General features: G+C 42.8%; 1 protein-coding gene across 9 annotated transcripts in view; it reads left to right on the forward strand.

Annotated features, from left to right (window-relative positions):
* DNAAF11 (dynein axonemal assembly factor 11) overlaps window positions 1-24,055 on the forward strand; it is a 73,705-nt gene that overhangs the window by 29,140 nt on the left and 20,510 nt on the right. For 2 of the 9 annotated variants that reach the window (XM_069599872.1, XM_069599874.1), the window contains exons 5-12: window positions 3,401-3,627; window positions 7,479-7,496; window positions 8,768-8,959; window positions 10,655-10,732; window positions 12,930-13,034; window positions 14,113-14,178; window positions 16,686-16,755; window positions 17,562-17,657. In XM_069599872.1, coding sequence (XP_069455973.1) covers window positions 3,401-3,627; window positions 7,479-7,496; window positions 8,768-8,959; window positions 10,655-10,732; window positions 12,930-13,034; window positions 14,113-14,178; window positions 16,686-16,755; window positions 17,562-17,657 — 852 coding nt within the window. The remainder of the gene's footprint in view (window positions 1-3,400; window positions 3,628-7,478; window positions 7,497-8,767; window positions 8,960-10,654; window positions 10,733-12,929; window positions 13,035-14,112; window positions 14,179-16,685; window positions 16,756-17,561; window positions 17,658-24,055) is intronic. The other 7 variants (XM_069599877.1, XM_069599878.1, XM_069599879.1 and 4 more) reach the window with 5 other exon arrangements.

Below are 24,055 nucleotides of genomic sequence, written 5' to 3' on the forward strand. Positions count from 1 at the left end.
CTCCATGATACGAAATTCTCAGAAAAAAATGAAAACAAGCAACTACACAGTGATTCCTGATTTATTCCCAGCGTTTTCAGAGAATGTGTTGTTTTAGAGAATGGAATATTCCAGAAAAATCCAAATGAATTCTTTGGCTCACTGAACTTTAAAAATTTTTTAAATAACTCGAGTAAAGTTTGGAAAAATAAATGGGCATATTTTTCTCCTTTCTCATTCAGAATGCACAGAGTTGAACTGAGCTTTCTTTATGAGTTCAAGTCATTGTTATAGAGGGCATCCATTATTACTAAGAGCTCACCAAAAGCTCAGGGCTTTTGAGGTGGCTACGTGGGCTCCATCCCTGGGTCAGGAAGATCCCCTGGAGGAGGGCATGGCAACCTACTCCAGTATTCTTGCCTGGAGAGTCCCATGGACAAAGGGGCCTGGGTGGGCTACAGTCCATGTGGTCGCATAGAACTGGACACATCTGAGTGAGTTCATACTGTTAAACTCCTGTGCCTTTTTTTTTTTTTTCACTCAGTTTATTAACTCACTCGCTACGTTAATTCTCAAGCTCTCGTGTGCTTTGGAATACTTAGACACGGTTCGTGTTCACTGACCCCCGCCCCCTCTGCCCCCTGCCCAAGTACCCCATTTGGTAGGCCTGAAGGGCACCCAAGAGTTTGCATTCAGAACAGGCTCTCAGGTGACTCTGATGCCACTGGTCCAGGGACCTCATTCGAGAACTGCTGCTCTGTGTGTTAATCTCTTCTGCCGCATCTCCCCATATCTGATGATTTTGCAAACCAGGAAAAAACACACAGTTTCTAGACAAATCCTACACCTGAAAACATTTAAGTAGTACTATTAATGTTTATGTGTTATAACTCCAAGAGCTCCTGACCTGCACGTGTTGGCCTGAAACCTCTCGACTTCTCTGGTGAAGTGTGGAACTGTCCTCCATACACAGAGGGCAAGGAGAGGCCAGAGAAAGGGGCAGCCTCTCTGGAGACAGACTGGCAGGCGGTGAGTCTAATAAGCAAGGAAGCTTCCTTACCAAGCTTGTTCTGGGCAACAAGATGAGTAGGGCTCTGCACCCGCCAGCTAGACTCTCACAGGTTTGTAGAGAGGCCTTAACTGGGTTCAGTCCAGAGGGTCTCAACAGAACCTTCCTCTCTCAAGGCTGTGCCCCTGGAACAGCTCCTAGTGTGGCAACAATGAGCAGAACATACTTTGCAGGACAGGGGAGGGGTGAGGAGCCTGTGATCGCCCAGGTCCAGCTCGCAGGCCAGCAGTCACATCCTCTCGGTGACCCGCGCCCCTAGCAGCGGGAGCAGCATTTTGCCTCTGCACAGAGAACGTGTGGAGGCCCTGGCTTTCTTCCAAGCCTTGTCCTCCATCCTCAGAGGACATTTGTGTTTAGACTGCTGTCTTTTGTGTAGGCAAAATTGCTGGATTAATAGAATACATTTTTTTCCCCAATGTAAAATGTCTTTGATTAAAAGAATAAGCGACTCAGATAATTGAATCTAAAACATATATTTAGAATGAGTGATATAGTAGCTCAGACATCGTCCAGGCCAGTCATCATTGTACAAGCACTTCCTGAAAAAATGAACAGATGAGAAGCAGAATTTTAGAGACCGGGATGCTATGCGCCCTCTCCCAGGAAGGGTGTGGGGCTGTCAGCCCAGCTGGGCCTGGTCAGCCCCGCAGTGTCAGGCTAGGAGTGTGTGAGCCACCAGACAGGAGCCTGAATCATGGGTCAGGGCTGTTCCAGGGGCTTGGCACACAGCATCTCTGATGTTCCTGGACCCTTGCAGGGAGATGATTAGAAGCATCCTGAGATGAGGAAGCCTGGCCTTGGAAAGCTGGGGCTCCTTGTTTAAGGTGACACCCCTGACAAGTGGCCCCAGTGGGATTTGAGCCTAAAAGCCCACCATTCTCACAGTAACCACACTCCCTGCTTCTCTCTGGGTTAATGTGCAGGTCTCAGGTAGAGTCTTTCCTTCCAGAAAGACTGTTGTGATTCAGCTGCTACAACAGGCAACAGCCTGTCTTTGAAAATAGTGCTCATCAATGTGTTTACTAGTATTTAAAAATAGGCTGATAAACTTCAGAATCTTTTTTTTTAATTGGGGGAAAATTGCTTTGCAATGTTGTGTTCCTTTCTGCCCTACAACACCCCCGTGGGCCTCCCTGCCCCATCCCTTCCCACCCCTCTAGGGCATCACGGAGCACTGAGCTGAGCGCCCTGTGTTGTCTGCAGCTCCCCACTAGCCCCCCACTAGATCCCCACTAGCTCCCCACTGGCTCCCCACTAGCTCCCCACTGGCTCCCCACTAGCTCCCCACTGGCTCCCCACTGACTCCCCACTGGCTCCCCACTAGCTCCCCACTGACTCCCCACTGGCTCCCCACTGGCTCCCCACTGACTCCCCACTAGCTCCCCACTGACTCCCCACTGGCTTCCCACTAGCTCCCCACTGGCTCCCCACTAGCTCCCCACTGGCTCCCCACTGACTCCCCACTGGCTCCCCACTAGCTCCCCACTGACTCCCCACTGGCTCCCCACTGGCTCCCCACTGACTCCCCACTGGCTCCCCACTGACTCCCCACTGGCTCCCCACTGGCTCCCCACTGACTCCCCACTGGCTCCCCACTGGCTCCCCACTGGCTCCCCACTGGCTCCCCACTGGCTGGCTGTGTATACCGTGGTGTATATGTGTCAATGCTACCCTCTCGGTCCATCCCACCCTTGCCTTCCCCCAGCGTGTCCACAAGTACATTCTGTACCTCTGTGTCTCCATTCCTTCCTGCAAATGGATTCATCATTACATAGCATTTCATTGAAAGCTTGTTATCTCCTTTGACAAGAGTTGTCCTAACAGATGTCTTATTTCCTAGGGCTATGATAACGAAGTTCTACAAACAGGGTAGCTTGAACATCAGGAATTTATCTCATTGTTCTGAAGGCTACAAGTTGTAGATCAAGGTGTGGGTTGGTTCCTGGGCCCACTCGCATTAGAGCTCAGTTTTGTGTAATATACAAGGCCCTTTCTCATAGAGAGCATTTGGGACTTCACCTGAGATATTGAAATTCTTAACACAATGAGCAGTTACAAAATTAATGTATTTTGAGAGCTTGTCATTAATAATCAGTTTCCACAGAAGACCTACTTATTGCTATTACCAGTAAAGATGCTTTGTAAACTTTATTAATTGTGTGAAGTAAAACACTGGTTTAGATCAAAGTTCGTGAAATTTCCCATTAATTACTTTGCTTTCAACTCCGTATCACTAAGGTGTATTATTTACTATTTCTAGTCTTGCAAGTAAAGTCCTCTTGGGGCTGATTCAAATTGCAGCTTCTGGATAAATGCACTGTGCTGGCTGGTTTTTTGCTGTTGTTGTTCCAGTGGTTGGACGGTAAAGAAATCGAGCGTTCAGAAAGGATTCAGGCATTACAGAACTTCCCAGTAGTTGAACAACAAATCAGAGAGCAGGAGAAAGCTTACTGTCTTAAGCGAGCCAAGGACAAGGAAGAGGCTCAGAGGAAACTGAAGGAGGAGGAAAGCAAAGGCGAGACGGGGAGAATTCACACAGGCTCTGACGGACACCGGCACGTGGACATCAGTGCTCCCCTGTGGGTAAATGGAGTGTCCTTTCTGGTTAACTCGTGTTAAAAGCAAAACTTATGTTAAAAAGGTCTCTTCTCAAGGTGTTTACAGTGCCACTTAGAGTCCAGTGATTGATTTGAGGAATAAATTATGATGTGAATTTTGGGGAAGACCATGTGTGATCATCCCATTGTTTGTGACCATTTGGTGAGGTTTTCTTCCCTTGAGAGGGTGGAGGGGGGGGCCTTTATAAACTAGCAGCTTTAATTCTCATCTAAAATTATCCTCAGACAAATTTCTCTGAAAGATGCACAGGAAAGCTGAAATAGCAGATGTACTTTGATTTATAAAGTAGGAATATTTTAGAAAAGTTAAATGCAAATCATGTTATTATACATTGGGCAATTTTAATTGCATAAGATGTTCTGTTTTGTGAATTATACAATGAATGCATTTTTAATGTGATTAATATGCCCCTAACTGGTCGTTTTTACAAACATGAATTTTTCATGCTTGCTTATTTTGAGGGAATTGCAACTGTACTCAGTTGATTTGATTCCATACAATGAAATCTTTTGATATTTTGATAACAGAATCTCTTAAACTTGGGAAAATAATAATTATAATGTATTTCAGATATACATAAATGTTAAAAAAAATAGGCAGCTATAGCTATTGTGTGCGCCACCACCCACACTTATTAATGTTAATAGTTGGCATGTTTGCCTTTTTTTTTTTAATAAATAGAATATCGATAGAGAAGCTCCTTCAGTGTTTCTCCCCCATCCCTCTCCTCCTTTCATCCTGTGGCATCCGCCATTCTAAAGTCAGTACTTTAGCAGTGTTTGGTATAATGTCGATCCCATTGTATTATCATATATTTACCCACATAATTATGTACTTCTTAATAGCACTTAACTAAGAGCAGTTTTATGTTTTGTTTTTTTTTTTTAGCATGAATGATATCTTTCTACAGCTTTGCTTTTCATTCAGTATTGTGTTTTTGCTCTTTACACATATGAAGACACGTAAGACGAGTTCATTCATTCTAGCTGTGGAATAAAATTCCATTGCCTGAATAAATCACAATTTATCCCAGAGCAGGCATTCAAAATATTTGATAGTGAGTAATTCTTTGGCCCCGATAGATCAGAATAAGCACCAGCTCCAGCAATCTGTGGCCCTATTTTGAGACCATAGGAAGGAAGGAGGAAGAGGAGGAGGAAAGGAGTGAGGCAGGAGGAGGGTCAGCTGAAGATCAGCCCTGATGCAGCCATTCCTCTTTGGAGGGCTGTGTAAGTGGCTTTCCATTTCTCTTTTTTTTCACACAATGGTGCACATGTCTCCTTGTGCAAGTACGGAAGTTTCTGTAGTATGTATTCAGCAGTGACATTGCTACATATTAATTGTAAACATCTTTTCAACTTGCATTGCCCAACTGTTTTTTAAAGTGTACTAATTTAAACTCATATATCAGCAGCGTTAGAGAGTTCCTAATCTTTTGTCAATAGTAGATAATGTGGTTTTTAAAACATTGGCCAATCACGTTGGTTGTTAAATAGTATCTCATATTCTAATTTGCATTTCTAGAAGTAAGAGTGAGTTTCAGTATCTTAAATGTCTTCTTATATGTTTATTAGCTATTTAGACTTCTTCTGTTCAGGACTTCCACCTATCTTAAATAAGTTGTAAGGTTTTTTCTTACTATTTTGTAGCTCTTTTGTATTCTAGATGCAAATTCTTTAGTGGTTATGAGGTTTCCAAATACCTTCTTGCAGTCTGTCTATGACTTGTCTTTGATTTCAATAAGAGCTTTTGTTTTCTAGAATTTAGACATATTAATGTAGCTAAACTTATTTTATACATTTTGATCTTATTTATGAAAATTTTAAATATCCTAATGTCATATCTATCTATCCGGGGTTAACTTTTGGGGTAGGGTGCTAGTCATTTCCTGCACAGGATTGTCTGTTTCAGCCCCATTTATTAAAGTGCCATTCTTTTCCCGGATTATATTCCCTGCTCATGTGATTCATGGGCCCATTTCTGGGCTCCCTAGATTCTTCCATGGGAGTACTGCCGCATGGTTTTAATTTCTATAAATCTTGATTTTTGCTAGGAGATATTCTCGTGTTTCAAAATCATCTTGATACTTCTCATCTCTTTTTTACTCTTTTGTAAGAATTTTAGAGTCAGGCCTTCAAACTCCCCCCAAATCCCTAGTGTAATTTTGATTGAAATTGCATTGAATTTATATGTTCATAAGGGGAAAGTTGACACCTTCAGGACATTGATTCTTTCCTTGCTGAACTTTGGGATAGTTCTATTTATTTAGATGTTTGGAATCCTTCAGTAAGTTTTTATAATTTTCTCTTTAAAGATTTTACACTATTTCTTATTAGATTTATTTCTAAGTATCTTGTAGAATGAGATTTTAAAGATTGATTTGTTATTGGGTCTTTCTGATGTATATAGAGGCAAATAGTATTAAGAAATCTTGGTGGCGTAAGAGGCACAAGTTCGATCCCTGGGTCAGGGGATCCCCTGGAGAAGGGAACAGCTACCCACTCCAGTATTCCTGCCTGGAGAATCCCATGGACAGAGGAGCCTGAAGGGCTACAGTCCTCAGGGTCACACAGAGTTGGACATAACTGAAGCAACTTAGCACGCATGCAGTCTTGCTGAACTTGTTAAAAAGATGCAGTGGTCAGTCTGTAGATTATCCTGTATTTTCTACTTAGAAAAAACACCTTTTAAAAAATAAATAGCAACTTGAAAAAATTTTCCAATCCTTCTACTTCTGCTCTTTATTTTTTTATGCTAAGCCTCCAATAATGGGTGGAATAGCAACAGTAAGAATGGGTATCTGTATCTTGTTCCCGACTTTTAAAAGAATGTTGCCAATTCATCATCACTAAGTATAGTGATTCCTGTGAGGCTTCTGATGAGTTGAGTTAGTTTCCTTTTATTCCAAGTTGATGAAAAGCTTTTATCATCATGGATACTAGGTTTTTGTTAAATGCTTTTTCTGTATCTATTGAGATAAGCATGTTTTTCTGTTGATGTGTTGAATTAACATTGATAGATTTTTCAAAATTAAACCATCCTTGAATTTCTAGAATAAACTCACCTTGTCCATATTTTATTTTCAATTTTTTATTGAAATATAGCTGATTGACAATGTTGTGTAGTTTTAGGTATACAGCAGAGTGATTCAGTAATATATATATGTGTGTGTGTGTGTGTGTGTGTATTCTTTTTCAGATTATTTTCCATTATAGGTTATTATAAGATATTGAATATATTTCCCTGTGCTACACAGTAGGTCCTTGTTTATCTATTTTATATATAATAGTATGCATATGTTAATCATGAACTCCTAATTTATCCCCCACCCCACCTTTCCCCTCTGGTTACCATAAGTTCGTTTTCTATGTCTGTGAGTCTGCCAAACAAAAATTCTTAATGAGAATGAAACTAGCGATTTCAGTGATGGTTAACTAAAATCTTATAGAATATTATAGATTCCCCCCTTTTTTTTCAGTACCATAAAGAACCATGGCTATATGACAAAGCATTTATTTTCAGTAATTTGCACTATTTTGTTTGTTAAACTGTCCAGTTGCATTTTATAATACGTAAGGTGTTTAAGCAGAATTTTACTGTATATTCTGTTTGTACTCGTTAAATTTCATATTTTGGTCTGTCTTTTTGAAAAGCACTTTATTTGAAGGTCAACTAAACGAGCATTTTGTGTTATCTCATTTCAGGAACAAGAATAATAACAAAATCTAACATTTAATGAGTCCTTACCATTTGCCGTCCTGGTACTAAAGGCTCCTTGTTCTTGTTTTCATTTCATATGATTTTGTAACAGTGCGAATTCTAGGGAGAGGTGAGGGGGAGAGCCTATACCTGTTGTGCACTGCTCGAATGATGTCCTTCTCTCTCTGGAACAGTCTTCTGTCTCTCTGGCGCCTGACACACAGAAAGACATTCAATAAATACTAGCTGAATCCTTGCTGAGTAAGTGTTGACTGTCATAGAATAATTATTTGATGCCTTATGGAGACATCGTTTAATTCTCTGACAGTCCACAAAGCATGAATGAAAAAGAGAGCATTCTCATACTGCTTTTGTTTAGTCACTCAGTTGCATCGGACTCTATGCAACCCCATGGACTGTAGCCCACCAGGCTTCTCTGTCCATGGGATTTCCCAGGCAAGAATACTGGAGTGGGTTGCCATTTCTTTCTCCAGGGGGTCTTCCTGACCCAGGGATCAAACCTGTGTCTCCTGCATTGGCGGGTGGATTCTCTACCACTGAGACACCAAGGAAGCCCTTACCGTGTAAAGCTACAAAACCCAAAGTCATCCATGAAAATGGAGTAGATAGAGGCCGTACTATGGGCAATGTCATATAGCCCACTGAAGAATTTTAGAGATTGAGAATCATTAAAGAACCTGGAATGTGCTTAGTTCCTCAGTCATGTCTGACTCTTTGAGCCAGGTTCCTCTGTCCATGGATTCTCCAGGCAAGAATACTGGAGTGGGTTGCCATGCCCTCCTTCAGGGGATCTTCCCAACCCAGGGACCGAACCCAGGTCTCCCACACTGCAGGCAGATTCTTTACTGTCTGAGCCACCAGGGAAGCCCCTAAAGAACCTGGAAGACATGATCAAATTTTTAAGAAAGAGTCCTCTGGGCGCAGTGTGAAGGATGAAATTGAAGGGTGCAAGGCTGAAAGATTGATTACCAAGGCCCAGTGGTCCCTGAGTTTGTCTGGTCATCAGAACCTCCAGTGACATATTGTAAAGCAAGAGTCCTAGGCACCCCTCCAAACTGACTGGATAGACTCTGGTGGGAGCCTAGAGATCCGTACTGTGTATGAAGCTCCCCAGATGACTCATATCAGCCTAGTCTACGAATCCTTGGATCTGATTACTGCAGCATCCCTGGTGGTGGGTAAGGTGGGCCTGTCCTAGGGCTGTGGCACTAATTTCTCCAACTTGGCTCGGATAGGCTTTCTTTCAGACACATTTTGTTATTCAAAGCTTAGAAGATAATGTATTTTTTTTTTTAATATGTAAGGTATTTCAGGGGCAGTGTTCAGGATGAAACTCAGATGTCCCTTATTGGTCTTGATGTGTCCTGTGTTTGTCCCTAGTCCATCTTCTGAAGAGAGTAAAGACTACATCCAGGCACCAGAAATACAAGAAAGGCAATGTAAGGGGAAGGAATTAGATGACAGAGAAGACGACCTGGAATTCTGGAATAAGCCCTGCTTGTACACTCCTGAATCTAGATTGGAAACTCTGAGACATATGGAAAAACAGCGGAGAGACCAAGAGAGATTAAGGTATCCCACTTTTTCCTGTCATCAAGAGTGATAGAATATATTTTCATGATTGCACATCATTTTATCCATCATCTGTGTTAAATCTGTGCTAGCTATCACACACAGACTTTGCTTTTCCTAATTTCAGCTTTTTGTTGACACGTATCTACTAACATTTATTAATATCAGACTACCTTCTTTAGGTTGTTGTGAATCATGGCATTTTAGGTAGAGTTTTGTTTGTATGTCCCTAGCTTTTTAACAACTTTAAACGTGTCAAATAGTATGGCCTGGTTTAGAGATACCAGTCCTCCAAGCCATTCTGTTCAGGTGCTGTGTCTACCCCATCTAATGAGTTTCTGAGATGTTTGCCCTTAATTGTCCGGGGTCATGAAGGACAAGGGCTTCCCTGATAGCTCAGTTGCTAAAGAATCCGCCTGCAATGTAGGAGACCTGGGTTCAATCCCTGGGTTGGGAAGATCTCCTGGAGAAGGGAAAGGCTACCCATTCCAGTGTTCTGGCCTGGAGAATTCAATGGACTGCATACAGTCCATGGGGTCACAAGGAGTCAGACACGACTGAGGGACTTTCGCTTCACTGTGGAGAACAATGTAGCTCATGGAAACGTGAACTTAATTGGACCGGGCAACCCAGTTACAGTACAGAAAAATGTGAATAAATGTCTATTACAAAATAAAGTTAACTGACACAAAATCTCTATTAAAAGAAAAATAGAAGTCTAAGGCAAAGAATCGCCTGTAGCTCTGTCGTTTTAACACATCTGTCCATCTGACCTTCTAGAGCTTGTCCATATATGCCTCTTTTAAGTTTTTATGTATTTTTTGCAAATGTTCTAAATAAATATAATTTGCATCCTACATTTTCTTTCATGTTATTCCATGAATTTTTTCCTCTTTACTCCATTCACCTTCCTCCTGTCTCTACCCTTCATGGTAACGAGAGTTCATTAGCAGGCTTGGGTCCAGCCCACCTCTACAATCATATGAATGATTTCTGCAAATGTGGGATTAGGGATCTTTTTTAAGAACAAAAATGGACTTATATTTTATATGTTTGTTCTCACTAAATCATCATCAACACTTTTCCACAACTTTTTAGATGACTTTTTAGTAAAAAATGAACACATTTTTTAATAGATGCACAATATCTCATAGTGTGAATGTACCACAGTCAGTCCAGTTATTCCTCCATTGATGGACATTCACAGTGGTTCCAGAGGCTTGCCTTTGCAGATGATGCTGTGATAGGCATCCTTTCACATAGATCCTTATGTACTGGTATATTTATTTCTATAAAATAGGTTCTGTTTGGCGTTTTAAAAACTATAATTTTAGCTAAAGTAGAAGCTGTATACACAAATGGAGAATTGACAGTTAGCTGAGTAAATCATGCATAAAATAGACTCATTTAAACATTCATGGCTATTTCATGAAAAGGAGTTTTCTTCCCCCATTCAAATGATCTGGCAAATTGTCTTGGTCACATTTTCGCCTTACAGATATAGGTATAATCACACAGAAATCTGGCTCGATTGTCAGCCCCCAGCCACGGACCTCATCACAGTGAACTGATGTATTCACGAATATGCCGTTAATTTTTCTGAAACTGTCTCACACATTAGTTGCTTTTATATTATCTTTGTGTATTTTTTTTTCCTCTCCCTTTCCCCTTGTTCCCACCACCCCCAATACTAAGTGAAAAGAAGAAGAAAGTGAAGCCACCCAGGATGTTGGTCACCGAGGACGGGAGGGCCCTGAACGTGAATGAACCCAAGTAAGTGGGATCAACTGGAGACTTGAAGATGCAGAACATGTGGTATTGGTCATACCATGGCTTCAAGGGCACGTTTGCTCAGATATCTGACCACTCTGAATAAACCAGAAGAACCTAATGAGAATGTCATTTTGTGCATATTTAAAAGCAGAGTGGCATTATGTTTTCAAGTACATAATGTTACATTCCACTCTCTCAGCATACAAAAAGTGATCTAGACATAAGGAAATCTTAGTTATTTCTGTATCCCCTGAAACTTTGGATTATGTACAACTTTTTCCCCGAAAATTTCAAGTGCCCCATTGTTGTGTTTTTTAATTTTTAAAACTCTGCCATGAACAAGCTAGCTGAGAATCCTGATTACCTGTACACCTACTTTATACTCTGGAACTCATCTGCAGAACTTTCGAGAGCTAAGACAAGAAATTGATATAAATTCCTCAGTGGAGCTGATGAGAGGGGAAAATATTCCTCATGTATAATAGTATCTTTTGTTGTTGTTCAGTCGCTAAGTCATGTCCAATTCTTTGTGACCCTGTAGACTATAGCCCGCCAGGCTCCTCTGTCCTCCGCTGTCTCCCAGAGTTTGCTGAAATTCACATCCACTGAGTTGGTGATGCTGTGTAACCATCTCATCCTCTGCCGCCCCCTTCAGTTTTGCCTTCAATCTTTCCCAGCATTAGGGTCTTTCCTAATGCATGGGCTCTTCGCATCAGGTGGCCAAAATATTGGAGAAGCCCATAGTAGTATCTAGCTATTTTAAAATTAAAACTAGAAAGCAGGCAGAGAAGGCCTTTTGTAGTCAAAACACAGATCAACAAGCCTGTGAACTCAATCTTGTTGGCTTCATTTCATTACTCAGAATGACTGCTTTGACCGTTTCATTTGTTGTGCCGTTACCATGATAGAGGTGGTACAGTCCTGATCACTCGGGGGGTGTCGCTGACTCGTCTTCGCAGCAGTCAGACATGACAGGCGATATTTCTTCTTCACAGGTCCAGAACCTGAGCGGAGAGGTGAATGACTCACACAAGGTCACATAGCCAGTTGGTGGTGTGTCTGACTTGCCTGTGCTTGCCTAATTCTAGTGGTGTCCATGATCAAGTTTGTAATCTCACCCCAACCCCACCACACACACACACACACACACACACACACACACACCTTCTTTATCCAGCAGGCATGAATACATGATGCTAAGCCCTGGGGATGCAGAAGTAAATACGGCAGATTTCAGCCTTCAAGAAACTTAAAAATCTAGTGGGTAGACAGTCCCTTTTCAACCTACAGCAGGGCTTGAAGGAAACCCTCTGGACTCTCTGTGCCCCTAGTAAGACCCCTGAAGCTTCTTCAGTCCCATCACTTTTATATTCTGCATTCACAACATTTCTATATTCGGTCACATCTTTTCAAGTCTCAGACATGTGCTCAATGTAACACATTTGACCAAACCGATCATTCCTTTCCTTCTCGAAGCACTGTCTTCCCCTTGCTCCTGATTCTTTGACCCTTGCGCCTTCTTATCATCCTCTGCTTTGCTGGCCCCTGTCTGTCTGGTCTCCTAAATGCTCTGGGGCCAGCTCCTCAGCTGTCTTCTCTTTCCTCATCCGCTCTCTCAAGATCTCACCAAATCCCATGGCTTGAAAGACATTTTCATTCCTCACAAGCAGACTTGATCTCTTCCCTGAGCTCGGGACTTGTGTATTCAGTTAGCTGTTTGAGATCCTGTGTGGACATAAGCTAGGCGTGGTAGGCTTATCCTGACTAAAGCAGACGTTCTTGCTTCCGCACCCACGACCACTTCCCATCAGAGCCTGCGTGCCCATCGGTGTCCTCTGGCTTGGGAGTGAGCATCCACTGGGTGTCAAGAGCAATACCTCAGATTCATCCTCCATCCTTCTCTCTCTCGTGTTATCAGTGAGCCCACGAGCTCTTCCTCCAGAATTGCCAGAATCCCACCCCTTCTCATTCACCTCCTCACCACCCGCTTAGAGGACATCAGCCTACTTTTCCCTGGACAGTTGCATTAGGTCATTGAGTGCTCTCCATGGTCATTTCTTGGCCAACTACCACCTCTTCTACTCAGCGGAAGAGAGAGGGGGAAAGGTGGGAAAGGGCACTCAGTCCCCCCTCTTAAAGAACTCTCCTAGAAAGATGAACATTTTCCTTTGGAACTGAAGCATATGATCTCATCCAGCAGCCAGGAATGCTGGGGAACGTGGTCTTCACCCTGCAGAGCCGCATTCATCACTCAACTCAGGGGTCCTGTTACCACGGGTAAAGCAGGAGCAGACAGCAGGGAGTGAGTATCAGTGTCTGCCGTAGAAAAAGTGAAAGTCACTCAGTCGTGTCCGACCCTTTGTGACCCCATGGGCTCTACAGAAAACCTCTCTGAAATTACCTTCCGATAGATACGTGAAGGGAGAGTTTAAGTTGTTGGCTGGAAAATGGGGCAATAAGCAATCAAGGCAGACGAGAAAACACCTATAATAAAAGTCCCAGAGATGAGATCAAAAACGCATGGGTCATCTGTGCACCCGAAGGAGTGCCTCCCTCAGGGCTGCTGGAAGTAGTGAGAGCAACCACGAGCAGACCCCCAGCTGGCAGCAAATTGAGGGCTAGTGGTACATCTTCCCAAACAATTTAGCCTGCATTCTTTAACATCGCTGGGTTATGTACTTTAGAGAATACAACGATAACTGAAATACTCAGAATGAAATTGACCAGGTAATTCTGAACAATGCATCGGCGGTATGGAAGTTACACCTAGGACTCAACCTCACGGTCCAGCTAAAAGACTTGGGGCTTTGAGATCCTGCCTCCCAGATTCATGTGACCTCTTTCCCGGCTATGTCAGCCCCGTCTGAGCCTCTGTTTCTTCTCCTGTAAAATGGAGGTGATGGGTCACAGGCAGCATCTCTGGGGAAGTGGAAAGGTCACTGATGAAAGAAGAGAAAAAGACAAGACTGTTTAAAAATGAAGGAATCGTGTGCTGGATAATGGCAAGCAGATGCAACATGTGGTCCTCCGGCAATAATTCCGCGTTTCAGTTTGCTCCTAGCAAACCCGAATGAAGAAGGGAGAGGAAAACTTTAACCACCAGATGTCTCTGTCTCTGCACCAATGCTGATTTTTTGGATCTAGTGTAAGATTCCCATATGGAAACCATGTAAACAGAAATAATTTATAAATATGTTGTAGGCTTCTGTTGAAATTGTTAAACTCTGACATTTTATTGACCAGCCACCAAAATAAGTGTGCCATTGAAGATGAGGATATAGTTACTAGTAAATTTCCTTTTAATATTGGCATGGGGTTATCTATCAAGTATTGCTAAAAACGTCCTTTTGTTTCTTCCCCCTAAATGGATTGTTCCTTAGACTTGACTTCACTTTGAAAGATGATGAAAAGCGTAACCAGATCGTCCTGGACTTGGCCGTGTATAGGTAATGATATTTTACCATGTGTTTAAAGGGTGGCATTTCTGTTTTCCTTCTCAGTCACAGTCTCTTGAGTTCTGAAACGTGAACACCAGCCTCTTTATAGCATCCAGAGTCCTGCCTGGTCTCACCTACCGCACTCGCTTCCTGCCCCTGGAACCTGCATCCTGACTGCTGCTCTCCCCACCCTACCCCCACCCCAGCTCTCCTTGGCTGTGACACTCGCTCCACCAGCCCGTGTCACCTCCACCCTTCCTTGCTGCAGTCACTCAAAGACACTCAGCCATCTGCCTCAATTTTCAAAGGTGCCAGGCTCCGGCTCACCCCCTCTACCCAATTGCTCATTTTGGGATCCACATGCGTGGTGTTTCTGCTTCTCCAGCCCTTTCAGACCCATTGACGCCCCAGGGCCTCTGTCCAGGCACCTCCCTCTGCCTGTGTCGACCTCACCCCAGGTGTGACGCTCAGGGACCTCTGTGCAGGTGCCTCCCGCTGCCTGTGACACTCTCACCCCAGGTCTGACGCCCCAGGGCCTCTGTGCAGGCGCCTCCCTCTGTCTGTGTTGCTCTCTCCCCAGGTCTGATGCCCCAGGGCCTCTGTGCAGGCGCCCAAATCTGCCTGTGACACTCTCACCCCAGGTCTGACCCCCCAGGACCTCTGTGCAGGCGCCTCCCTCTGCCTGTGTTGCTCTCACCCCAGGTCTGACACCCAGGGCCTCTGTCCAGGCACCTCCCTCTGCCTGTGTCGACCTCACCCCAGGTGTGACGCCCAGGGACCTCTGTGCAGGTGCCTCCTGCTGCCTGTGACACTCTCACCCCAGGTCTGACCCTCCAAGACCTCTGTGCAGGCGCCTCCCTCTGTCTGTGTTGCTCTCACCCCAGGTCTGACGCCCCAGGGCCTCTGTGCAGGCGCCTTCCCCTGCCTGGGTCACTCTCACCCCAGGTCTGATGCCCCAGGGCCTCTGTGCAGGCGCCTCCCTCTGTCTGTGTTGCTCTCACCCCAGGTCTGACGCCCAGGGCCTCTGTGCAGGCGCCTCCCTCTGTCTGTGTCCTCTCACCCCAGGTCTGACACCCAGGGCCTCTGTGCAGGCGCCTGCCTCTGCCTGGGTCACTGTCACCTTAGGTGTCCTCATGACCTTCAGGCCTTCATTCAGATGCAACTTTATCAGAGAGGCCTGTCTGCGCACCCCGAGCATCCAGTCTAGACCAGTACCTGCCTGCTCCAGCACTTCTTCCACCTCACCCTGCTTCTTGATTTCCACCCGACGAACTCTAAATTTCCTTGTAGTTTGAAAACTGTGAAGTTGAGGCAGAAGCTTGTGTATGTTCCTCCCTGTTTGTATCTCCAGCACCTAAAGCAGCGCCTGACACCTGTCAGGATCTCAATAACAGCGCTACTGAAGGAATGAATGGTTACCGATGATGCAGTCGGTGGACGTTTACACTGTAATAATGGCATTTGTCTCTCTGAGGGACGTTGCTGCATGCTCTGTCTTATTTAGCCTCTCAGTAATCCGGTGACTTGGGAGGGCTTGTTATCCTGGAATTACCCAGGGTGGGTTGGGGGGTGAGTCTTGTCAAAGTAGACACAGTAATTGCAGAAGTCAGAAAGTGACCCCTTAGGCCCAGGCCCAACACTGCATTTTTTAACTGTGGTAAAGCAATCTTAGGAAACAGGTGCTATTTGTAGCCTCATTTTACAGGTGAGACTACAGAGGCTTAGAAAGGTTAAGGCGTGTGCTCCAAGATAATCAAGCGGGAGGGGAAGGGGAGTCAGTCCTCCCGAGTCTGTGTGGTCAGAGTCTGCGCCCGTCACCCTGCATCTGTCCTACCTGCCTCACTTAATGTTTGTGAGTTTTGAGTCATTGCCATGTTTTCAAACATTCCCAATCAGTATTTTGACATGTATAAAAATAACCATTTGGCCAAACTTCTCATTTGAAAGAGCGGTATGGAATCTAAACCTTTCCCCTCTTGTGTCGAAAACGATGGGGTCACTGTCATGGCTGAGGGAGGAGCTGGGGTGCTGGGCTTTCTGGGCAGGACATTCCTAGCGGGGGAGAAGCTGAACCAGCCTTCCAGGATGGTCGTGTAAGGACAGCCACACAACTGCTGTGGAAATAGAACAGAACAGAGCCCCAAGGAAGCAGGAGCTTAGTGGATTCAGCATCCCTGGCTATTCACATCGGTTTTAGGGGCTTAAAATAAAATATTCATGAAAGAGCATGGCAAGCCATTTTCTGCCAACCTCTGGTATTTCAGGCCGCAGATATTTTGGGGCGAGGGGCAATCAATGCCAAGTGTACTTGTGGGTCTAAAAATGAAAATGCTGATATATTGGATTTCCTGTGAGATCTGGGGATTAATTTAAGATGGATATTCTAAGACCTGTGTATCATGGAAACTGTGAACTTTCTTCAGTTAAAATGGCCCCGTAAGTGCAACTTTTTATTTGCTCTTCTTTAAACTTAATGTCTTTGAAAAATTACAAGACTTGATTGTTGAATTTTGAAGGTATATGGACACCTCTTTAATCGATGTTGATGTACAGCCAACTTACGTGCGAGTGATGGTCAAGGGAAAGGTAAGCATGACCCTGTAGACTGTTACCATTGCAGAACTCAGCCTAAAACCTAACTAACTTGCCTCAAAAAAATTTTTAAGCCATTTTAAAATAGAAAAAGAGAAACTCAGTGCTATTTTTTTTAGACACACGATTTTACAACTGGAGAGGTATTAAGCAGAAACGGTTGCTGACCAGGGTGTACCTTTGTAAAATTAGTATTTTTAACCTGTATCTATTTAGTTAACATTTTCCCAGACCTGATAAGATGGTCTATATGGGTAGCCTGTGCTTGAAATTATATTTCAATATTATACACATTTAAAATTGTTAATGGTTTCATTCATGAAAGTGAAAATCACTCAGTTGTGTCCAACTCTCTGTGACCTCACGGACTATACAGTCCATGGAATTCTCCAGGCCAGAATGCTGAAGTGGGTATCTTTTCCTACTGTAATTTTATCATTTTTGAAATAGTGTGTTTTGCCAGTTCTAAGTATTCATGTGAGATAGCCTAAAGACTTTAAAAATGGAAATATGTTGATATTTTATGATAGGATGTTTTATCTAGAAATGCTTTATCAGCCATGTTATCATGATTGGACCAATCATGATTTATGACTGATAATTGTTCTGTAAACCACTCATTAAAATTGGTAAAATAGTTTGTACCTATGGAGTATAGCCCCATATATTATTTTTTTCCTAATAAGTCTAATTAGACTTTTTTTAACGATTGGTGAATTTTAACTATGTAACAAAAATACCTCTTAAAGGAACTTCCTCGTATAATATACACTCATTGTCCGATTCCTGTTTACTCTCAGCCATTTCAGCTCGTCCTCCCTGCAGAAGTCAAACCTGACAGCAGTTTTGCTAAAAGATCTCAGACCACAGGGCACCTGGTTGTCTGCATGCCCAAGGTAGGCAGCGCTATTTTGATCCATCTCAAGTCTGAATATGTTTGTTCCTGAAGGAACCTGACCTACTAGGGCTCCTGATGACTTCTGATCAAGGTCCTTTTGGCTGAGAGAGCCAGAAAATCTTCTCACTCCAGGTCAGGTAGGAGAACAAAGGTCAGCTGACTCCTCCTGCCAGCAGTTCTTGTCTCTGCAGGCTTCTTCTGCCTCTCAGCCTAGAATGGGGATAGAGTTGGGGGATATGGATCACAGGATCCACTGAGCGTGTCTGTCATACAGCAATCAGTGCTTTCCTTACAGATGACTTTGAGAGGATATGTATTGGCCTACCTAACATAGGCCTTGGGTCCCTAAAAATTTAAAAAAAAAAATGTGATTGAATTCCAAATATTGAGCTTACTGGTTTTGTGAATTTGGGCCACTTATTAACCTAACGCTGGGCCTCTGTTTCCTAACATTGCTCTTAAGAAAGATAATGACCCTGGGAAGGGTTGAAGGCAAAAGGAGAAGGGGGCAGCAGAGGATGAGATGGTTAGATAGCATCACCAACTCAGCGGACATGAATTTGAGCAAAGTCTCAGAGACAATGGAGGACAGAGGAGCCTGGCGTGCTGCAGTCCATAGAATCACAGAGTCAGACATGACTTAGTGACTGAATAACGACAACAAAGAAAGATAATACACAGAAAATTCATAGCACTGTGAGTGCTCCGTGAATGTTGATGTCATTATTGTTTTTTGTATTATTTTTATGAAACAGACTAGATAGTATTTTAACTAAAACTCTTTTCTGTCTTTTATTTGAGAGGAGAAGTGTTGTATATGTATTTTTTTTCCAATTTTTTAAATTTGAAGTATAGTTGCTTTATAATATTGTACTAGTTTCAGGTGTACAGCATTGATTCAGGTTTTGTTTTTGTTTTGTTTTTTTTTTTTTGGCAAATTACTTTCCATGATAGGTTCTACAAAATGATGAATATAACTCTGCTTTATAGTAAATCCCTGTTGCTTGTCTATTTAATGGATAGTAGTTTGTATCTGTTAATGATAGCCTCCTAATTTGTCCTTCCTCCTCCCTCTTCTGCTAAATGTCTGATAGAGAAAAACAAATACTATATATCACTTACATATAGAGTCTTGAAAAAAATGTAAAGGAATCTATATGCAAAACAGGAATAGACTCAGACATAGAGAGCAGAAGTATGTGTCCTTTAGATATGGCTGACTTCTGAACATTGACAGCTTCCCCTCACCTGGCTTTCAGACTCCTTAACCTTGATCTCAGAGCTGAATGTCTGAGGCAGAAGCTCTTTAGAAGCCAGAACAGGCTTAACAGGGACAGATGACAACCCTGAAAGAACTTAAGGAAATTAAACTTAAAAAAAAAATCATTTGTCTGTACAGAAAGTTTGGATTCCTCAATACAGACTCTGTGAATGAGTTAGGATGTTTCATGCTGCAAGCTACAGGAAACCCCAAACAAAACTGGCTTTCACCATAAAGAAGCATTTCTACCTATGGAAGGTAGAGAGGGTTCAGGCAAGGGAATGTTAAGACCCTTTCTGATGTAGCTTTGTCCTTAAGCCAGCTTCCTTCCTGACCTGAGCACTAGCAGTAACTAAGGTGACTTGATTTCTTGTTCTTACCTTGCTTGAAGATAGAGAATCAGAGAAAGACACAGAGAAAGGCCCTCTCCTATCACCATGGAATAAAAACTCCGCTTCACTGATTTGGTCAATTTAGCTGAAGAGTCCAACGAATCTTGATGAGCTTGACTGAGGACAGTGGAACATCTCTGGTCAAAGAGATGGTCATCCTTTCTTCATTCCTATTATTTTATGTTTGGTTACTATCATCTCATGCCATGGGCTTTCCTGGTGGCTCAGTGGCAAAGAATCCGCCTGGCAATGCAGGAGACACGGATTCGATCCCTGGGTCGGGAAGATCCCCTGGAGAAGAAAATGGCAACCCACTCCAGTATTCTTGCTTGGGAAACCCCATGGACAGAGGAGCCTGGCAGGCTACAGTCCATGGGGTCACAAAAGAGCTGGACACTACTTAGCTGCTAAACAACAACAACAGTCTTATGCCTTGAGCTGAGGGTGGGGTCAGCTTTGCCCCAGTCACTCAGGTTTCAAAGAGGGAAGAGGAGGTTCTTTTGAGGAAGAAAATGGGCCTGGCGGACACAGAGATTATAAACTTGATTAACCAATAAGATTTCTATAATGATTTACTAATCCTTCATTATCCCAAAGCCAGTTTTGTAACAGATTGATTCTGAGTAATCAATTATGCATTTTTACTCTGAGGCCATAAAACAGCAAATACAATTTGTTGTCAAGCAATAAGACAACAAACACGACTATAAGAATCTCATTGTCCTTGTTGACAACAACAAATGAAGGAAACGCTTCCGTGCTGATTAGAATATCCTATAGGGAAATCTAAGAGATAACTCAATTACTTTGGTGTTTCGACAGAGACATTTGAATGACACCGTGATCAGCACTGTTCTTTCTTTTGTGTTTTTTGTTTTTTGTTTTTGAAATTTCCATTGTGAGAAGCCACAGATTAAAAGGTAATCGCTGGTTTCCTAAAAAAAAATTCAAGATGTGCAATTTGTGGACCTTTTACAGGGTGCCAGGCCATTGATCAGGCGACCTCTGTGCTCTTTTCCCATGAATCTTTTAAATAAATGCAGCATTCTATTTCCATTATCCTTTCTGTTTTTATATCAGTTTAAATTTTTCATGTTAAGTATATATGCAAAGCATAAAAAATGGCTTATTGGAGAAAAAGCATTCTAGAAGTGCTTAGTTGAAGATGGATAATTTATACAGAAAGAATCAGAAGGTTTCTTTTTTTCTCAGTAATAAACTGAGTAGCATTTTTTTTCCTTTGAGATATATACTTTTTAAGATTTTAGGTACTTCCCCAGTGGTCTAGTTGTTGAGACTTGGCCTTCCAATGCAGGGAGTGTGGGTATGATCCCTGGTTGGGGAGCTGAGATCTCACATGCCTCTTGGCCAAAAATCCAAAACGAAAAAAGAAAAAAGAAAACAAACAAAAAACAGAAACAATGTTGTAACAAATTCAGTAAAGACTTAAAAAGAAGATTTTAGACTACTATGTTAAAGTAACATTGATGTCAAGCTATCCCTTTCATTAGTCCTTTGAAATTGTTATTAAATTATTAATTAATAATTATTGCCTTTTAGAATTTCTTTTATATACCTCTGTCATTATTCCCCCTAAAAGGTAGCTAGTCGATAAAATCAACCTTTGGAGAATACTTACTTGCCCAGAATTAGTTGTTTTTCATTTATGAGTTAGGTATTTGCAAGGACTATTAAACTCAAAGAATAAAAGCTTTTTTCTTAAAAAAAAAATCATCGGAAGTTAAAAATAAAAATTCTAGCTTCACTTATGGTTACTATTGAAAATAAGTATTAGTAACAATTAGCATCTTCATCGTTCCTGTTGATTTTAACAGTTGCAGTACTGAAGTTTGACCCACTGAACCATCTTGTGTGTCTAGGAATTGTCGGTCTGACCCGCATAATAATGACTGAGGCATATTCTTAGAGTTTTAAAGCATAAAAATCAAGTAGACACTTAGGTATACTTTTGATTCATTCATAGGAAACAGTGTTGTCAATATGTTAAGTGATAACTCAGTACTTCAGGAAATACCTAAAATTGACCTTGGTAGTTTATAATACTTGGATACTGTAAATTAATGAAAAGGAGATCAAATTTGCTGTTTAGTTGTTCCTTCTTTGTGATAGTATTTGTAAAGATTATTTGTGAAGAGCTCATCTATTTGATGATGTCTGTGATGGGACGACTCCAACTGTGTTTGTGGAGATGCAGCAATGAACTTTGTATACATTTTTTCAAGGATGTAAAATTTGTAATGGAATCCATAAACTGCTCAACTATTTCTTATTAGCCACTTCACTCAGCATTTTGTCAAAGATGTCAAATGGATCTTTTTCCCTTTCCTGCCCCTGAATGAGGCTGGGTCTGTACAGACTGGGTGCTGATGAGCAGGCAAGTTTCACATCTGTTCTTTGTCACAGGGGTCGTGGCTGAATATTCCCTTGCTGACCTGCTGGGACCTCCCAACTCAGCACCACACCCAAAGGCTCTTATCTCATGCTAGCTCCATGATACCAGCTGCTTCCCAACATCTGGTACCGAGTGTGTATCTGTGGGTTGGTATGATACCCAGACATCACAATCCCTACCATTCCCTGCAAAGTTCCCATCTCCACTGGCCATCATTATAACTTAACTTGTGGGTCCCACGCCTCCCGGAAGGCCATCTCCTCCACTATGATTTCAAGGGTTGATACCTTAGCTGGAAGAGTTGGCTGGGGTTGTGGATGAAAAAGTACTCTGGCTTTCTCAGAAAGTGGCATTAGGGGCCTCCCCTGGTGGTCCAGGGGTTAGGAATCCGCCTGCCAGTACAGGGGACATGGGTCCGATCCCTGGTCTGGGAGGATTCCACATGCTGCGGGGCAGCTAAACCTGTGGGCCACAGCTGAGCCCATACTCTCCAGCCCGAGAGCTACAACTGCTGAAGCCTGAGTACCTAGAGCCCGTGCTCCAAAACAGGAGAGGCCACCGCGATGAGAAGCCCATGCACCACAGTGAAGAGTAGCCCCCACTCACCGCAACTAGAGAGAGCCCAAGCAGCAGTGAAGGCCCAGCACAGCCAAAGATAAATAAAATTAAAAAGAAAGAAAGAAAGTGACCTTAGAGAATAGGAGGTCAACTGCCCAGGTAATAGACGAGGAGGAAGCATTCCGCGTCTCATGAGGCTCTTCTCAGTCCTGCTCCATGGGTCAGTGGCATTTCCTGCTCGTTTCCAGCACTGTTTTATTCCTTAGTCTTAGCTTTGGGGGTCCGTGTAAAGAATGTCCGTCTCCTGTGCCTGTCTCCATTTATTCCATTAGGTATATCCATTCAAGAAACATGGACCCAAGGTGTCATCCGTTTACCAGAAACCCACTATTCTTCTTTGGGGAAGAGTTGCGAATCCTTTTCTCAACACAGCAGCCAAATGATAATTTTACAGTGTGTGTACATCAGACCAAGTCATGTTTTCTAGTCAGAGTTAAAAACAAGATCGCCCCGAGAATCTTCTCCTGCCACGATCCCTCTGACATTATCTTCTGTCGCCTCGCCCTCTCATCATTCCAGCCACCTTGGCCTCCTTGCCATTTCACAAATACGACAAGCATCCTCCTACCCCGGTCCTTAGTACTTGCTGTTCTCTCTGCTAGAATGCCAGTCTCCCAGGTATCCTCACAGTCTGCTCTCTCCCTTCTTTTGGGTTTTTTTTTTTTTTTCAAGTGTTGTTTCACCATGAGTTCTTTCCTGATCCAATATTTAGCAGGCTTCCCCTTCCCTACCTCAGCTTCTCTATCCTCTGTTTCTGCTGTATTTTTCTTCATAAGAATGTACCACCACTGGACAGTCATGTAGTTAAATGTTTCTTTCTTTGTCTGTCTCCATCAACAAAAATTTAAGCTTCATGAGAATAGGGACTTTTGTCTGCTCTTATTACTACTGTGTCACTGGTACCTAGAACTGAGCCAGACAAAGAGTAGGTGGTCAATAAATTTTACTGAGCAAGTAAATACATTAAATGCAACTTTAAAATACATTTTAATATTTACAACAAGAATCTCCCCAAATTACTCTTCCCGCTCCTCAATCATTTCCTCATTATTCCAGGTTAAGTTTCAAATAATTTCATCCAATTCTGCCTCCAAGAATGCCATTTGAATTTTTATTGCTGTTACCATTTAGAGACAGTGAAAAGAGATGGTCTCTGGAGCCAGAGAACCTGGGTTAAATCTTGATACTTCTACTCAACAGCTGCATGATCTTGAGCAAATTATTTATCCCTCTGTGCCTTAGATTCCTTGTCCATCCAATGATATTAATGATCAGTCACACCTCAAAAGGTTGTATTGAGGATTATATAAATGCATATGTAAAACACCTAGGTGACCACTTTGGGCATAATACACCCTGCGCTCATGTTACTGTTAATTAATGTTATCCATTACCCTGATAGCTCAGCTGGTAGAGAATCTGCCTGCAAGGCAGGAGATCCCGTTCAATTCATGGGTCGGGAAGATCTGCTGGAGAAGGGATAGGTTACCCACTGCAGTATTCTTGGGCTTCCCTGGTGGCTCACCTGGTAAAGAATCTGCCTGCAGTGCGGGAGACCTGGGTTCAATCCCTGGGTTGGGAAGATCTCCTGGAGAGGAGAACGGCTACCCACTCCAGTACTCCAGCCTGGAGAATCCAGCAAAGAGTCGGACATGACTGAGTGACTTTCACTCTCACTGTATGTACGATTTTAGTTTCTGTTCTGAGTAGAA

Source organism: Ovis canadensis, chromosome 9, assembly GCF_042477335.2.
Source record: "Ovis canadensis isolate MfBH-ARS-UI-01 breed Bighorn chromosome 9, ARS-UI_OviCan_v2, whole genome shotgun sequence".
NCBI lineage: Eukaryota > Metazoa > Chordata > Mammalia > Artiodactyla > Bovidae > Ovis > Ovis canadensis.